Source organism: Mobula hypostoma, chromosome 14 (genome assembly GCF_963921235.1).
Source record: "Mobula hypostoma chromosome 14, sMobHyp1.1, whole genome shotgun sequence".
In the NCBI taxonomy this organism is placed as follows: Eukaryota; Metazoa; Chordata; class Chondrichthyes; order Myliobatiformes; family Myliobatidae; genus Mobula; species Mobula hypostoma.
Window position 1 is genome coordinate 47188390 of NC_086110.1, and position 17632 is coordinate 47206021.

A 17632-nucleotide genomic window follows, 5' to 3' on the forward strand; every position below is an offset into this window, starting at 1 on the left:
AAGGAATGGCAGATGCTGAAAATCCAAGCAAATAATAATAGTTTTTTTTTGCTCCTTATTGACAACGTCAAGAGATTCTGCCTTCTATTGTTTTAGTTACCTGCTAATAAAACTCAATCAGGCAGGATTTCCCTTTACAAAGCCATACAGATTATCCATGATCAGACCCTACCTTTCCCAATGTATACATAAACTATCCCTTAGGGCTTTCTCCAGGAATTTCCCTACCATAGACAATGACACACTGGCCTATAGTTACCTGTCCTATCACCACTGTCCTCCTTAATTAAGGAACAGCATTAACTATCCTCCATTGTTCTGGCACCAAAGATATAAAATTCTCCTTCAAGACCTCAGCTATCTCCATTGCTTGTTTCCCACAGCAGCCTGGGATAGATTTCTACCAGTTCTTTGGATTTATCAACATTTGTATGTCCTATAACATCTAACACATACTCCTAAATACTGATTTTTTTTTCCAGACTGTTCACAGACCTCTCCCTTTTACCCTTACCAGAACATGCTGAATGCTTACTAACTCTCTTTTAAAAGATGTCCTCTTGTGAGTCATTACTTTACCCAAAGCATTTACTTCCAATCTGCTGTCACTAGGTCATTTCTTAAACTAACTGAAATCGGCTGATCTCCAACTTAAGACTTTTAATTCAGTTCAACCTTAATGTTTTCCATAACTACCCTGAAGCTAACATAATAATGGTTACTGCTCCCAAATTGTTTCCCACCAAACCTTCCATTTTTTGTTTTCTACAATAGGATGACCTGTTCTTATTATGAAGGGACTGCAGCAAAAGTTGACCAGATAGATTCCAGAGGTGGCAAAGTTGAAGAGTAAAAGGGAACCTGAATGAAGCCTTTAAATATCTGATGGAACTGGACAGACTAGATTCAGGGAAGTTGTATCTGATGGTGGAAAAGTCCAGAAACAGGGGTCACAGCCTAAGGATTTGGGGAGAATCATTTAGGACTTAGATGAGAAGAAGCTTCTTCTCTACACGGAAACCAATTGAGGCTAAATCATTTATCATATTTGAGAAGGAGTTCGGTATCATTCTAAAGCCTAGAGTCAGCAAAGTGGTATGGAGAAAGAAGCTGGAACAAGGAAATGAATTTGGATGGCCATCCATAATCATACTGAATTACAAAGCAGACTCAATGTATTGAATGACTTTCTCTTGCTTCTATTTGATGGGTTCAAACCTTTGCTCCTGCCTCTGTGCTAATTTGAGATTTTCCTACTACTTCCCTTAAATTCTATGGCCTATAATTTTTCCTGACTAGGAGCAATCGTATCAAAACTTCTACTACATCAAACATAGTTCAAACATTATTCAACTTCTTGTTACTGCCTCAAGAAATTCAATCAGACAAGACATTGTCTAAACAAATCATCCACCACTCCAAAGCCAGGAAAAGTAAATGGGGACATCTTGGATATATTGGACATCTGTTGTATGTATTACAAGGTATGAAGGAAGATATTGTAAATCTCCAGAGCCTGACCAAGAATACAGTGGGACGTCGGAAAGAAATTGCAAGAGACCTGGCTGAGATATTTGCATAATCATTAGCCACAGGTGAGGTGCCAGTAGACCAGAAGGTAGTAAATGTTTAAAAAAGGGTAGAAGGAAAATCTTGGGAATTGTAGGGTAGTAGGTCTAACGTCTGCGGTAAATAGGTTACTGGAGAGAACTCTGAGGATTAAGGTACACGTACATGTGCAAAGACAAGGGTTAATTAGGGGGAGTCAGCATGGCTTTGTGCATGGGAGATAACGTCTTATGGACCTGATCAATTTTTTTCCGATGAGCTGACCAAGGAAGTTGATGAGGGGAAGGGTGATGAATGTGGTTCATATGGACTTCAGTATGGCCATTGCTAAGGTTCCACGTGCTCGGGAAGGTTCGATCACATGGAGTCCAAGGTGGGCTTGGCTAACTGGATTCACAATTGGCTTGACAGTAGGAAGCAGCTAGTGATTATTGAAGGATGTGTCTCATACTGGAGGCCCGTGACTGGTGATGTGCCTCGGGGATTGCTGCTGGGCCCACGGCTGTTCATCAGCGATATTAACGATTTGGATAAGATTACACAAGGCATGGTTAGTAAATCTGAAGATGTCAGAAAAATGGCTGGTATAGTGGACAATGAAGAAGGTTATCAAAAGTTACAGGGTAGGTCTTAATCAGCTGAGTAAGTGGACAAAACAATGGCAAACAGAGTTTAATTTGGATAAGTGTGAGGTGTTGTTGTTTGGAAAGTAAAATCCAGGTTGGATTTTCATAGTAACATTTAGGGCCTAAAGTATGCTGTAAAAAATGGAGTACAAGTCTATGGGGTGGAATCACTGGGAGACAGGATGGTGAAGAAGGCTTTTTGCATGCTGGCTTTTGCAAGTCAGGGCACTGAGTATAAAATCAGGGAGGTCATGAGGTTGCACTTGGAATATTATTTCCAGTTTTGGTTGCCCTGCTATAGAAAAGATGTTATTAAATTGGAAAGAGTGCAAAGAAGATTTTCAAGGATGTTGCCAGAACTCAAGGGACTGAATAATAGGAAGAGATTGGACAGTCTTGGACTTCATCGCTTGGAGCGTAGGAGACTGCGAGGTGAGCTTACAGGGGCATATGAGATCATGAGGGGCAGGCACAGGGAAATGCACTCAGTCTTTTTCCATAGCTGGGGAATCTAGAACTAGAGGGCATATATTTAAGGTGAGAAAATAAGTATTTAAGAGGAACATGAAGGGCAGCCTTTTTTTTTAAGCAGAAAAGGGTGTTATCTATGCAGAGTCTTCTTTCAGTAGAAGAGGTTGAGGCAGGTATAACAACTTTTTAATGACAGTTGGACAAGTATGTACATTGATTGCAGGTGTTTAGTCCCAAATGGGACTAGCTTGAATGGGATTCCTCGATGGATATGGACCAGCTGGAGTGAAGGACCTGTTTCCGTGCTGCATAACTCTATGACTCCATGAATTAATCCGCTTGTCCTTGATTATTCCACACCTTTATAATGAAGGTTTATATTGGCCCTTAGAATGAATTCCAATATTTTGTTGATCACCAAAGTTTAACCACCTGGCCTCCAATTATTTGGTTTAGCCACTCGTCCTTTTAAACAATGGTACAACACCAGCAGTTCTCTATTCATCTCACCTTACACCCCTGCGTTGACCATAAGTGCTGTACTTCATCCCAGTACAAGCACTTAGTATTGAAAGTGACTACAGTAAAAGTTGTCGCGTTGACTTCTGAAACATTTGTCTTCAGGAGCGGTTTGGCTGCCATGTAATAGGTTCCATTCCTGCCTGTTAACATCTCAGGATCAATAAGCCAACTGTAGAATTTGGCTGAAAGAAATTTTTTAAAAAAACATCTTGTTGTTAACTGATAAAATTCCAATATAGGAACTAACTTGAGAAAAGATGGCTCACATAAACTGTTAAATATAATTTAAATGAAGCTTAAGGAAGCATTATAGAATCTTATAGCATAGAAAGAGGTCCTCACTGAAAACCACCCAGCCTGTTCTTTAATCCTCTGCAAACTTCTTTAACATGTTTCCTACTTTTACATCTACATCAATACTGTAATATTTAGTGCTGAAAGTAGGGAACTGATCCCTTCAGAACCCACTGGTAACAGTCACCGTGCCTGTGCTAATACTTTCACATAGTTTTCTAATTAATCCCGGTCCCCTTTCTCTGTAGTACTGTATTTATCCCAGTCGACTTGTAATCTGTTTCCACAACACTTCGAGGCAATTTACTCAAGGCTACCATTTCTCACTGTGTATAAATGATGACCACATCTCTCATTGTTTATTTTCCCAACAATCTTAAATGCATCTACTTGATTATCAATCATCCCACAAGTACAAACATGTTCTTCCTTTATACTGGAATATAATTTCCCATGAGTTATAATTTAATAGCAACAACATTTAAAATGTACTTGGGCGGGTGCATGGATAGAAAAGGTTTAGAGAAATATCGAGCATCTGGGATTAGATTAGATGGTAATTTTGGTCGGGGTGAACTAGCTGTGTTAAGTGGCCTGCCACCATGTTGTAAGGCTCTAAAATTTCCCACTTCCCATCCACCCTGTTTCTGATTCCTAACACAAGGTGCATCAAATTTCCATCTCTTCTTCTCCCTGTTCCCCTCCTGCCCCTGCCCATCTTCTTTTCCCTGTTCCCCTCCTCTCCCATTCTATTGTATTCTCACTGCTGTCATTCCCTATGGTCCAGTTACTTCCTTGTTTAACTACACTCAATATGAATATACTTAGTCCCAAGTCCTAAACAAATCCCAGTTTTTAGCCTATGTTTAAATTCACGATTTTCAGAGTAACAAAGTAAAATAGCATTACTTTACCTTCACTACTGTTATCTGGAAAGAAGCTTGTTTCAAAGTCATATAGGGTCTCATTGGGTCTGTGCTCATGGCTGAGGTACAGTTGCATTGAAGTAACTGGTTCAGCTGATATAGAGATTACTAAAACTGATTCAGTATCTGCTACTTGGAACTTGTGAAAGACTAGCTCTGTAAACGAGACAGACGTGGCTGCGGAAGACTGCGTTGCATTGGACCTGGGAAGCATAATCTTAAGAGAAAAGGAAAAATGGCCTTGTTTGAATTTCAAGTTCAAAATAGCGAATATTGCCAAATGTAAACAAAAGGCAGATTACAATGTACACATCCATATTTTATTAATTATATTTACCTCAAAGGTTTCTGACAAATTCTCAATTTTTACTTCACTATCATTTGAAGATAAGGATATATTGATCATGGGTCCAGTAACATTACTTTGCTCGAGCCAGATCAAAGGATTTTCTCTGTAATTAACCATCTAAAAGACACAGCAGAAAAACCACAATAAAATCAGAGGAAGAAATTCCTTACAATTCATATGGATATGATTTCACCAGCTTATTTATTACCTTTATATGTACATGTATGTTATAAACTAAGTAAGTTTTGTCAAACAGTGCAATATGGTAAATATTTCCACGCTTAGTTCACCTTAATTATTGCTGTAAGTTACTTAATAGGTCTAGCACATATTAGAATCAGAATCAGGTTTAATGTCACAGGCATATGTCATGAAATTTCATTGCTCATTTGTCAGTCATTCCTATTCTGAAATGTTTAATGGATCCTATATCTTGGATCCTACAACTAACACGAAAAACACTTACAGCTTCAGAAAACATGTTTATGAAATTCCATACGAAGAAAACAGAAAAAAAAACAGGTTGTGAAAGGGTGAATGGTAAGCAAACCTATATGACTTCCTTGCAAACAAGAGAAAATCTACAGGTGCTGGAAATCCGAGCAACACATACAAAATGCTGGAGGAGCTCAGCAGCCCAAGCAGCATCTATGGAAACAAGTACGGTTCACGTTTCGGCCCAAAACGTCGACTGTATTTGTTTCCACAGATGCTGCCTGGCCTGTTGATCTCCTCTAGCATTTTGTTTGAATTACTTACACTTTGTTGTATTCGCCATTCAAAATATGATTTTGTTTACACCGCAGAGACCAATCCTAAACATTGCTATTCAGACCCCCAATCACTATTACATATACTTCTATCTGCTTGTTATTGTGATTCTCCATCTGATTTCCTTTCTGAACTTGACTACCTCTACTATTCCACGGAAGCTCAAGATGGTGAAAAGGGACAGCAGCTTTTTCTTTGTCTTAACACTTAATCCTCAACGATCAGGCTCTTGGACCAGTGAGGATAACTTCACTCAACCTCACTCACCCCAGCACTGAATTGATCCCACAACCTACAGACACACTCTCAAGGACTCTTCATCTCATGTTCTCGATATCTATTGCTTATCTATTTATGTATTTATTATTTCTTCCTTTTTTTTGTCTTTCTTTTTGTAGTTGCACAGTTTGTTGGGGTTTCTTTTGCACATTGTTGGTTGTATGCCCTTTTGGGTGTGGCCTTTCGTTGATTCTACTGTGTTTCTCGTACTGACCGTGATTACCAGCAAGAAAATGAACCTCGGTATATACGGTGACATATATGTATTTTGACCATAAGTTTACTTTGAACTTCGAACTTTATACCACTTTGGAATCAATGCTGCATTCAGAAACTTCACTTGCTAATCACCACTCTCATTTTGCCAGACACACACTGCAGGCAATGATCAGACAACTAAAGGTTGCATCTCCTATGATTCTACCTCATTCTCACAAAACACCACCACCTCGCCCTCACCATCTGTGTTCTCATCTCTTATTCCTCTTGTCTTTCTCTTTCTCATATCCTGCTTTTTGTACCTCCTTCCATCATTCCCTGCCTCAAAGTTTTATAAAAACCTACATCCTTAAAATATCAATTCCAGTGACAGGGCAAATTTCTGAAGTGCTAGCTTTATGCCTCCTGAGAACTTCAACTAATTTCTGGTTTCTAAGTCACAATATGTCTCATTTTACTGTCCTGCAACTTTTCATATACATTATTTATGATATTCTTGTTTATATTTCCTTAAAGATTTTCCAAAACGCAAACTCTTTTGCCTCCTGTTATTAAATTGAGTAGACAACTATCCTATTAACACAGATCTCTGAAAATTATAAGAAAGTCTGTCGCGAACTTATCAGGCTGTGGAAATCTGTAAGAACATATGAAATAGGATCAGGAGTAGGCATTCTGGCCTGTCGAGCCTGCTCTGCCATTCAATAAGATGATATAACCATATAATAATTACAGCACGGAAACAGACCATCTCGGCCCTTCTAGTCCATGCCGAACTCTTACTCTCACCTAGTCCCACCGACCTGCACTCAGCCCATAACCCTCCACTCCTTTCCTGTCCATATATCTATCCAATCTAACTTTAAATGACAACATCAAACCTGCCTCAACCACTTCTGCTGGAAGCTCGTTCAAGATCATGGCTGATCTGGCCATGGACTCATCTCCACCTGCCTGCCTTTTCCCCATAACCCTTAATTCCCCTACTATGCAAAAATCTATCCAACTGTGTCTTAAATATATTTACTGGGATAGCCTCCACTGCTTCATTGGGCAGAGAATTCCACAGATTCACCGCTCTCTGGGAAAAGCAGGTCCTCCTCATCTCCATCCTAAATCTACACCCCTGAATATTGAGGCTATATCTCCTAGTTCTAATCCATCTGAAGGAGGCATTGACAAAGTTCATTTGAAGAGTTAAGACAAGGTGAGGGGTTTTGCCTGTACAGAAACCGAGAAAGATTGAACCCAGAACAATAAACCAGTCAGATTTGACTCTGTTTATTTCATTTTAGAGTAACAGGGAAGAACCAGGAGTAAACAAGCTAATGACAAGCAGCACAATTTCAAGTCGTGCCATGTGTTTGAAGTGGAAAAGACATTGCATGAACAAAGGAAAGAGGCGCTTGGGTATACTCTGCAGTATAAATGGAGGAAAGGACATGCCCCGGAAACTGATCATCGTGCAAGCAGAAGCAGTAAAAGGGAAGTGTGTGAGAACCAACACAAGCAGAGGGAACCAGTACTGACAGTACCTTGCAGGTCTAGACAGATGAATGCACTGGACATCGGCAGAGGCCGGCTAAGAAGATCACATGACGTTGTAGAAAATGATAATCAGGGGTTCTATAATTAGGAGTATAAACGTTTCATGGTGTAAACAGGGAATTCTGAATGGCCTACTGTTTTCATAGAAGAGTACAGCACAGGAACAGGTCTTTAGTTTCACCGAGTCTACACTGACCATAATGCCAATCCAATTCTCCTGCAGATAGCCCTCATCCCTCCCTTCCCTGCCTGTCCAGATGCCCCATCTGCTTCTTCCACCACCTCAGACATCTCTCACCTTAAACCATGGCTTCCACTATTTGGAAATTCCACTCTGGGAAAGAGACTCTGTCTATCAATCCTGACTGTGCCCCTTAATCTCATGCACTCCTGGGAGGTCACCACTCAGCCTCTGACCCTCCAGAAGAACCAACACAAGAACATGACTTCCAAATTTTTAGGCTCAATTCCTGACGAATGGAGTGTGTCAAATGCTTTCTTTATCACCCTAATGCACGTTTCAGGGATCAATGCACTTTAAGATCAATGTTCTGGTATACAGAAATCCCTCTCTAAAGGGTCCTGCCATTTTCTATATACAGTCTACTTGCATTTGACCTCATGCAACATTTCACCTCACACTTGTCCAGCTCAAGTCCCAAGATACAGGTCTTTACGGAGTGGGTGCTAAACTTCAAAAGAGGAAGTAAAATTTCCCACTGGAACAGATAAAAAGGATGGAGTAGACGGAATTCTCAGTTACCACACTACTGCCATGATTCTCTCAATCATGAATTGCCTTACACCAGACCGATGGAGAGAGATTAGAGGATTTAGATTCACAGTGAAAGGAAAGACCTCAACAGTAATGATCTCAGGACTGCCCCTTACACTAGTTTGTTGATTGCGTGTGTGTTTTTACACAAACAAGTGGAATCACCCTCACTCCCTCCATCAATGTTCCCTCTAATTTGTAATGACCAGAGTGCACAAAAATCTTGCGCTGTGCACTTTTTGCCCAGTGACAACAGCATGTGAACACTGAATTCTTAAGTGGAAGTAAACCCGAAGTTATTCTAAGGATAATAAACTACCAAGCCCAGTTTGTTGTTCATTGTTTAAAAGAAAGAAAATAATACATATCAATGAGTCTTATTTTATTAAACTATACGACAGCTGTTTCCAATGTTTTATGAAGCCATTCCACTTTAAATGAACTAGCAGTTGTTTTGTGCTTCACTCCGTTTGCTTCTTTGAATTCGACATAGGAAATCAAAAATTTCCTCAATAAAAACATTATAAATAAGCCCATTCTAGAATCTGCAGAGAAATCATCACAAACTCCACGTTGTCAACATCGTCCTCATCAGAGAAATCGGAGAAGGAAATGTGATCGTGTACGATAGTGGAATACACCTAACATGCCAACGCGGTAGAAGGTGACAATCTTTTGTGCGCAGTTTAAATTCCTTTGTGCGCCAGTGGCAAAAGATGTGTGTGTGTGCACGCGCACACCTTAAAGGAAATATTGCCCAGCACAAGTGGATTTCTTGTTGAATGCACACTAACTGGGCCCCTCTCCAACCACAGACAGGAGGAACTAGCTCTCTCATCGTTTCTGCTCTTCCCTTGTGCAAGGATTCACAGGGTGATTAACAGACTCTCTGGGTCTACTGTGGATGTTCCATCCATGGGAGAGGATACCGTGTGATCATTGCTGCTTGGAATATATGAAAGCGGTTGGAATCCCATGAAAGAAATGAGGCTAAGCAAATGTGCAGCCATTACTAACTCTATGTGCACGGCATTAGTTACCACACATGGAACAAACAAGCTCAGTCTGAATGGTAGCTCATGGATGGGAAGGTCAGGTGTTGAGTCACATTTGCTGTATATTAGTGAAGGTATCCCAGATTTGTACCTGAAAAGGGGAGGGGGGACCAAGGTTTGCTTTTTTGGTTTCCTGCTTCGAGCTCTGGTGGTCCTGTTCACTTTCTAGGTGCCTCCTTAAAAATGTGCACAGTTTATTTTTAGATACAAGGTTCCTTGGGTTCAGAGTGCATTGTCCAGTTTCGCACATTACCACACGCTCTGATTGCATCTGACTTCAATTATAAGATTCCTACTGTTTATACAACTGTCAACCATGGTTCATTAAGAAGAGAACATCCAGAGAGAAAATTAGAAACATTTATAATCTTATTGTCTATCACCACTAATGTAATATTGGGACTAATTCAGTCATCAATCTAACAAGATAGCATGTTAATACAATTACTTTGAGGGAATTCTAAATTAGAAAATTCCCAGTGATTCACCACAAGTTATCACATGATACTTACCCTAATTTTAATATATTTATCTGAAACTTCCTGGAATTTTGCAGAGTCTGGAAAAGTGCAACTGAATGGATTTTCTTCTGATGTATTAACATTGCTCGTTTTCATCTCATTTGAATTGTACCTGATGCAATAAAGAAGAGAATTACATTGCTCGTTCGGTATTGCTACATGTGTTCTGATTAAAGGATGGTCAATCTGCAAGGAAGGCTGTTATCTTTTGTGGCTGTACTCTTTAGTAAGATATCATTCACGGTGAACGGGTTCATACATTCACTAGTCGAATTACACATTCAAAAAAAATTAAGAAACCCATTCCATTTATAAAATTTTTTTACAACTCAAGTTCAAACTTTTTCAATCTCTTTAATTCTGGTAATCAGTGACACATGCTCACAAAATATCTTCTTCACGCATACAGTATAAAATTGTTTTCTCATGATCGGCCTTACGTGTTCAAAATCATGCTGAAGGAATTAGTGTGGAAAACCAGTATAGGATCCTCTTCATTTATTAGTCTCTCAAGAGAAGATTGCATTTTATCCATTGATGTGAGGAGGATCTCAGATACATTTGACATCTAAAAACAAAATTTAAGGTAACAGATTTATTTTATTATTACAAATTTTGAACTTTGCTGGAGTATCTTCAAATCATATAAAAGTCAATTATTTCCTTTTGAAAAGCCATGATCTCAATCGATGCTGAAGGAACAGAATATCTATTTATGTGGATGCCTTACATCCAATGAGATGCTGTACATTTGATGTAACATTACTGACGCAGCATTGGAAACAGGGCAGCTTTTTTTTAAGCATAAGAATTTAAATATTGACCAGAGATAGACAACCAACTGACTTCCATCAAAATACTTTTGCAGTTCTTGTCTTTCCACTAAAATCATTTCCTTGATATATTCAAGAATGATAATCTAGGGCAGTTTTAATCAATGCGGCTTCTAGAGTCTGTTTCTTTAGAGCTACTTCTTTCTAAAGCAAATAATAGAATTGGAGCATCGATAAAATTTTGACTGAAACCAGACACTTCCAACTAATAGTTTCAAACGCCGGGCCACGTGGTACAGTCAGTTCTGTAAGGTGCAATATCCTCAATAGACTTTATTACTTCCAATAAAATTAAATTATATCTTTGGTTAACTATTAAAGGGTATGAAAGTACACATACTTAACTTCTCTGAAGTATCCACTCTTGGCACTTGTAATTCCACTAGCTCAATTCTCCAGACTGTATATTGCATATCCTGTACTACAATTGTTACTTCAATATAAAAGTCTTCATGACGATAAATGGTTACACAGCTTCCAAACATCAACTATTACATTGAACTTAACATTAGTTAATAGTAGTTATCATCTGCTCCCAGAGGCTGCAATTATCCCTTGCATTTGATACATTCTTAAATACCAGGAATAAACTACTACTTTGCTTATTTCTTAAGACTCATTGTGCCCTTACTTTCACCGCCTAGCATCCTTTTTTTCATTCTGACTCATGAAGTCATTGTTAGGTCTTCTCCCCTAATTCCCAGCCCCCCTCCCCCACTGTGGTTAGGGAACTACCTAATGTTTGCAATTCTGCAATAATTGTTTCCAAGTTCTCTTTCCCTACGCGGGATGTACAGGCTGACATCAGGTTTGCCATGGCTGCTGTAACATCACTCCATCACTCACAGGATTTTAAGAAGCTTTGAACTACTACAAAGTCACTCAGCAATCTTCAAACATGCAAGCGAATCTGCCTTGATTGGGGTTATTCGGCAACAAAAGCCTGTAGACTCTGAAGTCTTCCCCAAAACTTGTGCCATCTCAACTTTCATGGCAAAAGAGTCTGTGCCAGACACAACTTCATTGCAGCATCCCGCAACTTCACTAATCAATGGATCTTCTAATAACAGGGCAACAATGTTGAATCTTCAGTGAACCAACTCTCTTCTGCTATCCAATTATATTACGAATTCTTCAGAACATAAGAGAAAGCAGGAATAGGCCATTTTTCCCCTCATGCATGCTTTGCCATTTCATAAGATCATAGCTGATCCTTTAACTCAGCAATGCTTTCAAGTACTATCTCGATATCCCCTGACCCTTATTATCTAAGCAAAACTATAAGAACTAGCTCTGAGCATACTGGGGTACTGTGGCTTTACAAACCACTTCAGTACAGAATGCTAAATATTTACTATCCTCTGGGTGGAGAAACTTCTCCATATCTGTCCTAAATGGCTAATCACTCACACTGAAATATGACTCCTTGTTCTAAAGACCCAAGGGAAACTTCTACATGTACCTACCCTGAGAGGCCCTGCAGATAATTGGTTTCACCTCTCATTCTTCTCAAGTCAAAATTATGTAGGCCCAGTCTGCTTAATCTTTCCTCGCTGGACAAACTTCGTCACAAGAATCAACCTGGAAGAAGTTTAGTTGCACTCCTTTAATTGCATGTATATCAAAAAGGATCTCGTGCTTTCCAGGCGTACATGACAAATAAGCTCTTCTTGGGCTTCCAGTCGGGTGCAGGTATCTATTTTAACCGACGTTTTGATGACAAACTCCGCCACCTTGGCTGATGCCTAGGCATGCCTAACCTGGTACTATATATACCCCAGTCATCCATCCCTCCTGATTGGTTAGTCCTCATCCATACAGGTTTCTGCTGTCCCACCTTGTTTACAATTGAATTACGGTTATTACTTAGAGTGAGACCTTCGACTTTGTTAAAATCCTTTTCCTCTAGTTTTATTTCAGTGGCTTCCTCCAGCAGGCAGTCCCAAAAGCAAGTGGTACAACACATCAGCCAGACGGGACTCACAGTGGAAACCTGCATCAAGGAGCACAGGAGGTGTAGGGAAGGTTCAGGCTTAAAATAAGACACTGCCTGGCGGAGCGGGCGTCAAAGGAGTGGTGTGAGTCAGAGTGGTCGGGCTTTGGCTCAGTCGGGCTTCGGTGAGGTAAGTGGGTAAGTGGGCTTCATACTTTTCCTTGCATTTTTTGAGGAATAGAGACCATAGCTGCAGGGTCAGTACTTTGCTCTGAGTGTCAGATGTGGGAATCCTGGGAATCCTCCAGTCTCCTAGATGGCCACATCTGCGCCAGGTGCATCGAGATGCAGCTCCTGAGAGACCGTGTTAGGGATCTGGAGCTGTGGCTTGATGACCTACAGCTTATTTGAGAGAGTGAACAGGAGATAGAGAGGAGCTACAGGGAGTTAGTCACCCCAAGGCTGCAGGAGTTAGACAAGTGAGTGACTGTCAGGGAAGGGAAGGGAAGGGAAGAGCTCAGATAGTAGAGAGTTCCCCTCTGGCCACCCCCACCCCCCCAGTAATCGTTATCTCATTTTGGATGCTGTTGAGGGGGGTGACCTGACTGAGGACGACCACAGTGATCGTGTCTCTGGCGCTGAGTCTGGTTCTGTGGTGCAGAAGGTTGAGAAGAAGATGGAGAATGCGGTAGTCATAGGGGATTCCATAGTGAGGGGAGCAGACGGGAGGTTCTGTCAGCCAGATAGAGATTCCCACATGGTGTGTTACCTCCCAGGTGCCAGGGTATGGAATGTTTCGGATCGGGTGCAGAGTATTCTGAAGGGAGAGAGTGAACAGCCAGAAGTCCTTGTACATGTTGTACACTAGGGAGGAGGTCCTGAAAGGAGAATTCAGGGAGTTGGGTAGGAAGCTGAAAAGCAGATTCTTCAGGGTAATGATCTCAGGGTTGCTGCCTGTGCCACGTGCTAATGAGCGCAAGAATAGCATGATCAGGCATATTAATGTGTGGCTGAGAGACTGGTGTAGGGGGCAGGGCTTCGGGTTCCTGGATCATTGGGATCTCTTCTGGGGGAGGTACGATCTGTAATAAAAGGACGGGTTACACCTGAACCCAAAGGGGTCCAATATCCTAGCAGGCAGGTTTAATAGAGCTATTAGGGAGGGTTTAAACTAATTTGGCAGGGGGATGGGAACCAGAGTGACAGGGCTGAGGAAGGGGAAAACAGAAATAACTCAACAACAGTGATGATAGAAAGGACAGGCAGGAGATGAGGCATAATCACAGCCACTGGGATGATTTACAACAGAAAGCAACAAATACTGGACTGAAAGTGTTATATTTGAATGCATCCAGCATAAGAAATAAAATCGACGATCTTGAAATTCAGCTACAGATTGGCAAGTATGATGTTGTGGCCATCTCTGAAACTTGGCTAAAGGATGGCTGCCATTGAGAGCTGAATGTCCAAGGATATACGGTGTATCAGAAAGATAGATTAGTAGGCAGAGGGGGTGGTGTGGCCCTGTGTATAAGAAATAATATTAAATCATTAGAAAGGGATGACAAGGGATCGCAAGGTATAGAGTCTATATGGGTTGAGTTAAGAAATGGCAGTTGTATACAGACCACCAAACAGCAGCCAAGATGTGGATTACAAATTACAGCAGGAGATAGAAAAGGCATGTCAGAAGGGCAACATCATGATAATCGTTGGGGATTTTAACATGAAAATGGATTCGGAAAATCAGGCCAGTACTGGACCAGAAGAGAGAGAATTTGTAGAATGTCTAAGGGATGGCTTTTTAGAGCAGCTTGTTTTTGAGCCCACTAGGGTATTGGCTGTGCTGGATTGGGTGTTGTGGAATGATCCAGAGGAGAGCTTAAGGTTAAGGAACTCTTAGGGAACAGTGATCACAATATGATCGAGTTCACTTTGAAATTTGAGAAGGAGAAACTAAATTCCAATGTGTTGGTATTTCAGTGGTATAAAGGAAATTACAATGGCATGAGAGGGGAACTGGTCAAAGTTGACTGGAAAGGGACACTAGCAGGAAGGACAGCAGAGCAGCAATGACTGGAGTTTCTGTGAAAAATGAGGAAGTGCAAGACAGACATATTCCCGATAAGAAGAAATTTTCAAAGGGAAGAAGGGCACTACTGTGGCTGACAAGTGAAGTCAAAGCCAAAGTAAAAGTAAAAGAAAAGGCATACAAGGAAGCCAAAGTTATTGGGAAGCTTTTAAAAACTTGCAGAAGGAAACTAAGAAGGTCATTAGGAAGGAGAAGATGAATAATGAAAGGAAGCTGGTGACTAATATCAAAGAAGATACAAAAAGCTTTTTTAAAGTATATAAAGGGTAAAAGAGAGTTGAGGGTAGATATAGGACCAATAGAAAATGACACTGGAGATATTGTAATGACAGACGCAGAGATGGCAGAGGAACTGAATGCATATTTTGCATCAGTCTTCACAGTGGAAGACATCTGCAGTATACCGGACATTCAAGAGTGTCAGGGAAGTGAAGTATGTACAATGAAAATTACGACTGAGAAGGTGCTCAGGAAGCTTAATGGTCTGAGGGTGGATGAATCTCCTGGACCTGGAATGCACCCTTGGGTTCTGAATGAAGTAGCTGGAGAGATTGCGGAGGCAGTAACAATGATCTTTCAAGATTCAATAGACTCTAGCATTGTACTGGAAGGCTGGAAAATTGCAAATGTTACTCTGCTATTTAAGAAGAGTGGGAGGCAGCAGAAAGGAAACTATAGATCTGTTAGGCTGACATCAGTGTTTGGAAAATTATTGGAATCGATTGTTAGGGATGAGATTACTGAGTACCTGGAGGCACATGACAAGATAGGCCAAAGGCAGCATGGTTTCCTGAAAACCATTTTTGAGAAAATTACAAACAGGATAGACAAACGAGATGCAGTAGATGTGGTGTACTTGGATTTTCAGAAGGCTTTTGACAAGGTGCCGCACATGAGGCTGCTTTGCAAGTTAAGAGCCCACAGAATTACAGGGGGGTTACAGGCATGGGTGGAGCATTGGCTGATCGGCAGAAACAGAGAGTGGGAATAAAGGGATCCTATTCTGGCTGGCTGCTGGTTGCCAGTGGAGTTCCACAGGGGTCGGTGTTGGGACTGCTGCTTTTTACGATGTACGTCAATGATTTGGACTATGGGATTAATGGATTTGTGGCTAAATTTGCCAATGATACAAAGATAGGTGGAGGAGCAGGTAGTATTGAGGAAACAGAGAGCCTGCAGAGAGACTTAGATAGTTCAGGGGAATGGGCAAAGAAGTGGCAAATGAAGTACAATGTTGGAGAGTGAATGGTCATGCACTTTCGTGGAAGAAATAAACGGGTAGACTATTATTTAGATGGGGAGAGAATTGAAAATGCAGAGGTGCAAAGGAACTTGGGAGTCCTTGTGCAAGATACCCTAAAGGTTAACCTCCAGGTTGAGTCAGTGGTGAAGAAGGCAAATTCAATGTTGGCATTCATTTCTAGAGGTATAGAATATAAGAGCAGGGATGTGATGTTGAGGCTCTATAAGGCACTCGTGAGACCACATGGAATATTGTGTGAAGTTTTGGGTTCCTTGTTTTAGAAAGGATATACTGACATTGGAGAGGATTCAGAAAAGATTCACGAGAATGATTTCAGGAATGAAGGGGTTACCATATGAGGAACGGCTGGCAGCTCTTGGGCTGTATTCCCTGGAGTTCAGGAGAATAAGGGGTGATCTCTTAGAAGCATTCCGAATATTAAAAGGCCTGAACAGATTAGATATGGCAAAGTTATTTCCCATGGTAGGGGAGTCTAGGACAAGAGGGCACGACTTCAGGATTGAAGGACGTCCATTTAGAACAAAGATGCGATGGCCATTGGATTGATTTCAATGGCACAAAACTACAGAGCCAGGCCAATGGCTTTTGAGAGTACCTGGTGAATGAAGCCATTGAAATAAAACTACATTACGCCCTGGTTAAGATTTTTACCGCTATGCTGTAGGTATTTCATTTTAGCAGTTCTGTAAGAGCAGTCTGTTCTGCCTTCAGCTTGTTTGGGTTTGAACTGAGATAAGACGAGGCTTTGTTGTTCAACTTAGGAATGTGGTGTCCGCCAATCAGGACAGTGGAATTGGGAGAAGGTTCTGGAGAACACTGGTGTTGGGAGGTCTCTTTTTGAGGGAGCTGGGAGAAGAATAGGAGGGAAAATGGCTGGGGATGCCGTCCCTCTTGTACAAGGTGTTTGGTGCAGATAAATGGCTTCAAGGTGGAAGGACCAATACCCTTGTTGGAGATTCATTTGTTTGAGATGGATTTTGGTGACATTTGGAAGGTAGTACGTGCTTTCACGCAGACCGAGGGTCCAGCGCATGAGTGATACACCAAGTTGAAGATGAACTCCAACTTAAGTGCATATTTGACTGTTTAAGAATAATGGACCCTTTTTGTTTTTTCCTTCCTTTCCTTTAATAAGTGTTTGCTTAAGTTAACGTTCTTAAATATACTTGTTTATAATTGTATGCCGAGTACGATCTGTCATTTCTTGCCAACGGGCGACTGCTGGGCTGTAAATTATACAGCATTCACACAAACCATGGTTTGACATCCCAAATTCAGGGATTGGGCGGGACCAAAGTCGCATACACCCTAGACGTATGAAGCCTGAGAAAGGTGGGTTTCTCGCCACGGAGTCCAATGGCTGCTAGCGAGGGGTTAACAAGAGATGCCCAGAAAAAAGGGGTTTCAACTAGGGAATATTTTTTAAACAAAGACAAAGTTCTCGCTCTAAGTAAGAACCGGAATTCAATTGTAAACAAGGTGGGACAGCAGAAACATAATTGGATGAGGACTAACCAATCAGGAGGGACGGACGATGGCATCTAGACTATACTTTATACCTTATACTTTATTGTCGCCAAACAAT

The 17632-nt window shown here is 41.0% G+C and overlaps 1 protein-coding gene across 1 annotated transcript in view; it reads right to left on the reverse strand.

The window, feature by feature from the left end:
- The window catches only part of LOC134356389 (polycystin-1-like protein 2), a 134324-nt gene that overhangs the window by 84130 nt on the left and 32562 nt on the right, over positions 1-17632 (reverse strand). Inside the window, 5 exon segments of the mRNA XM_063067324.1 lie at positions 3177-3370; positions 4397-4625; positions 4746-4874; positions 9917-10037; positions 10366-10493. Coding sequence (XP_062923394.1) covers positions 3177-3370; positions 4397-4625; positions 4746-4874; positions 9917-10037; positions 10366-10493 — 801 coding nt within the window.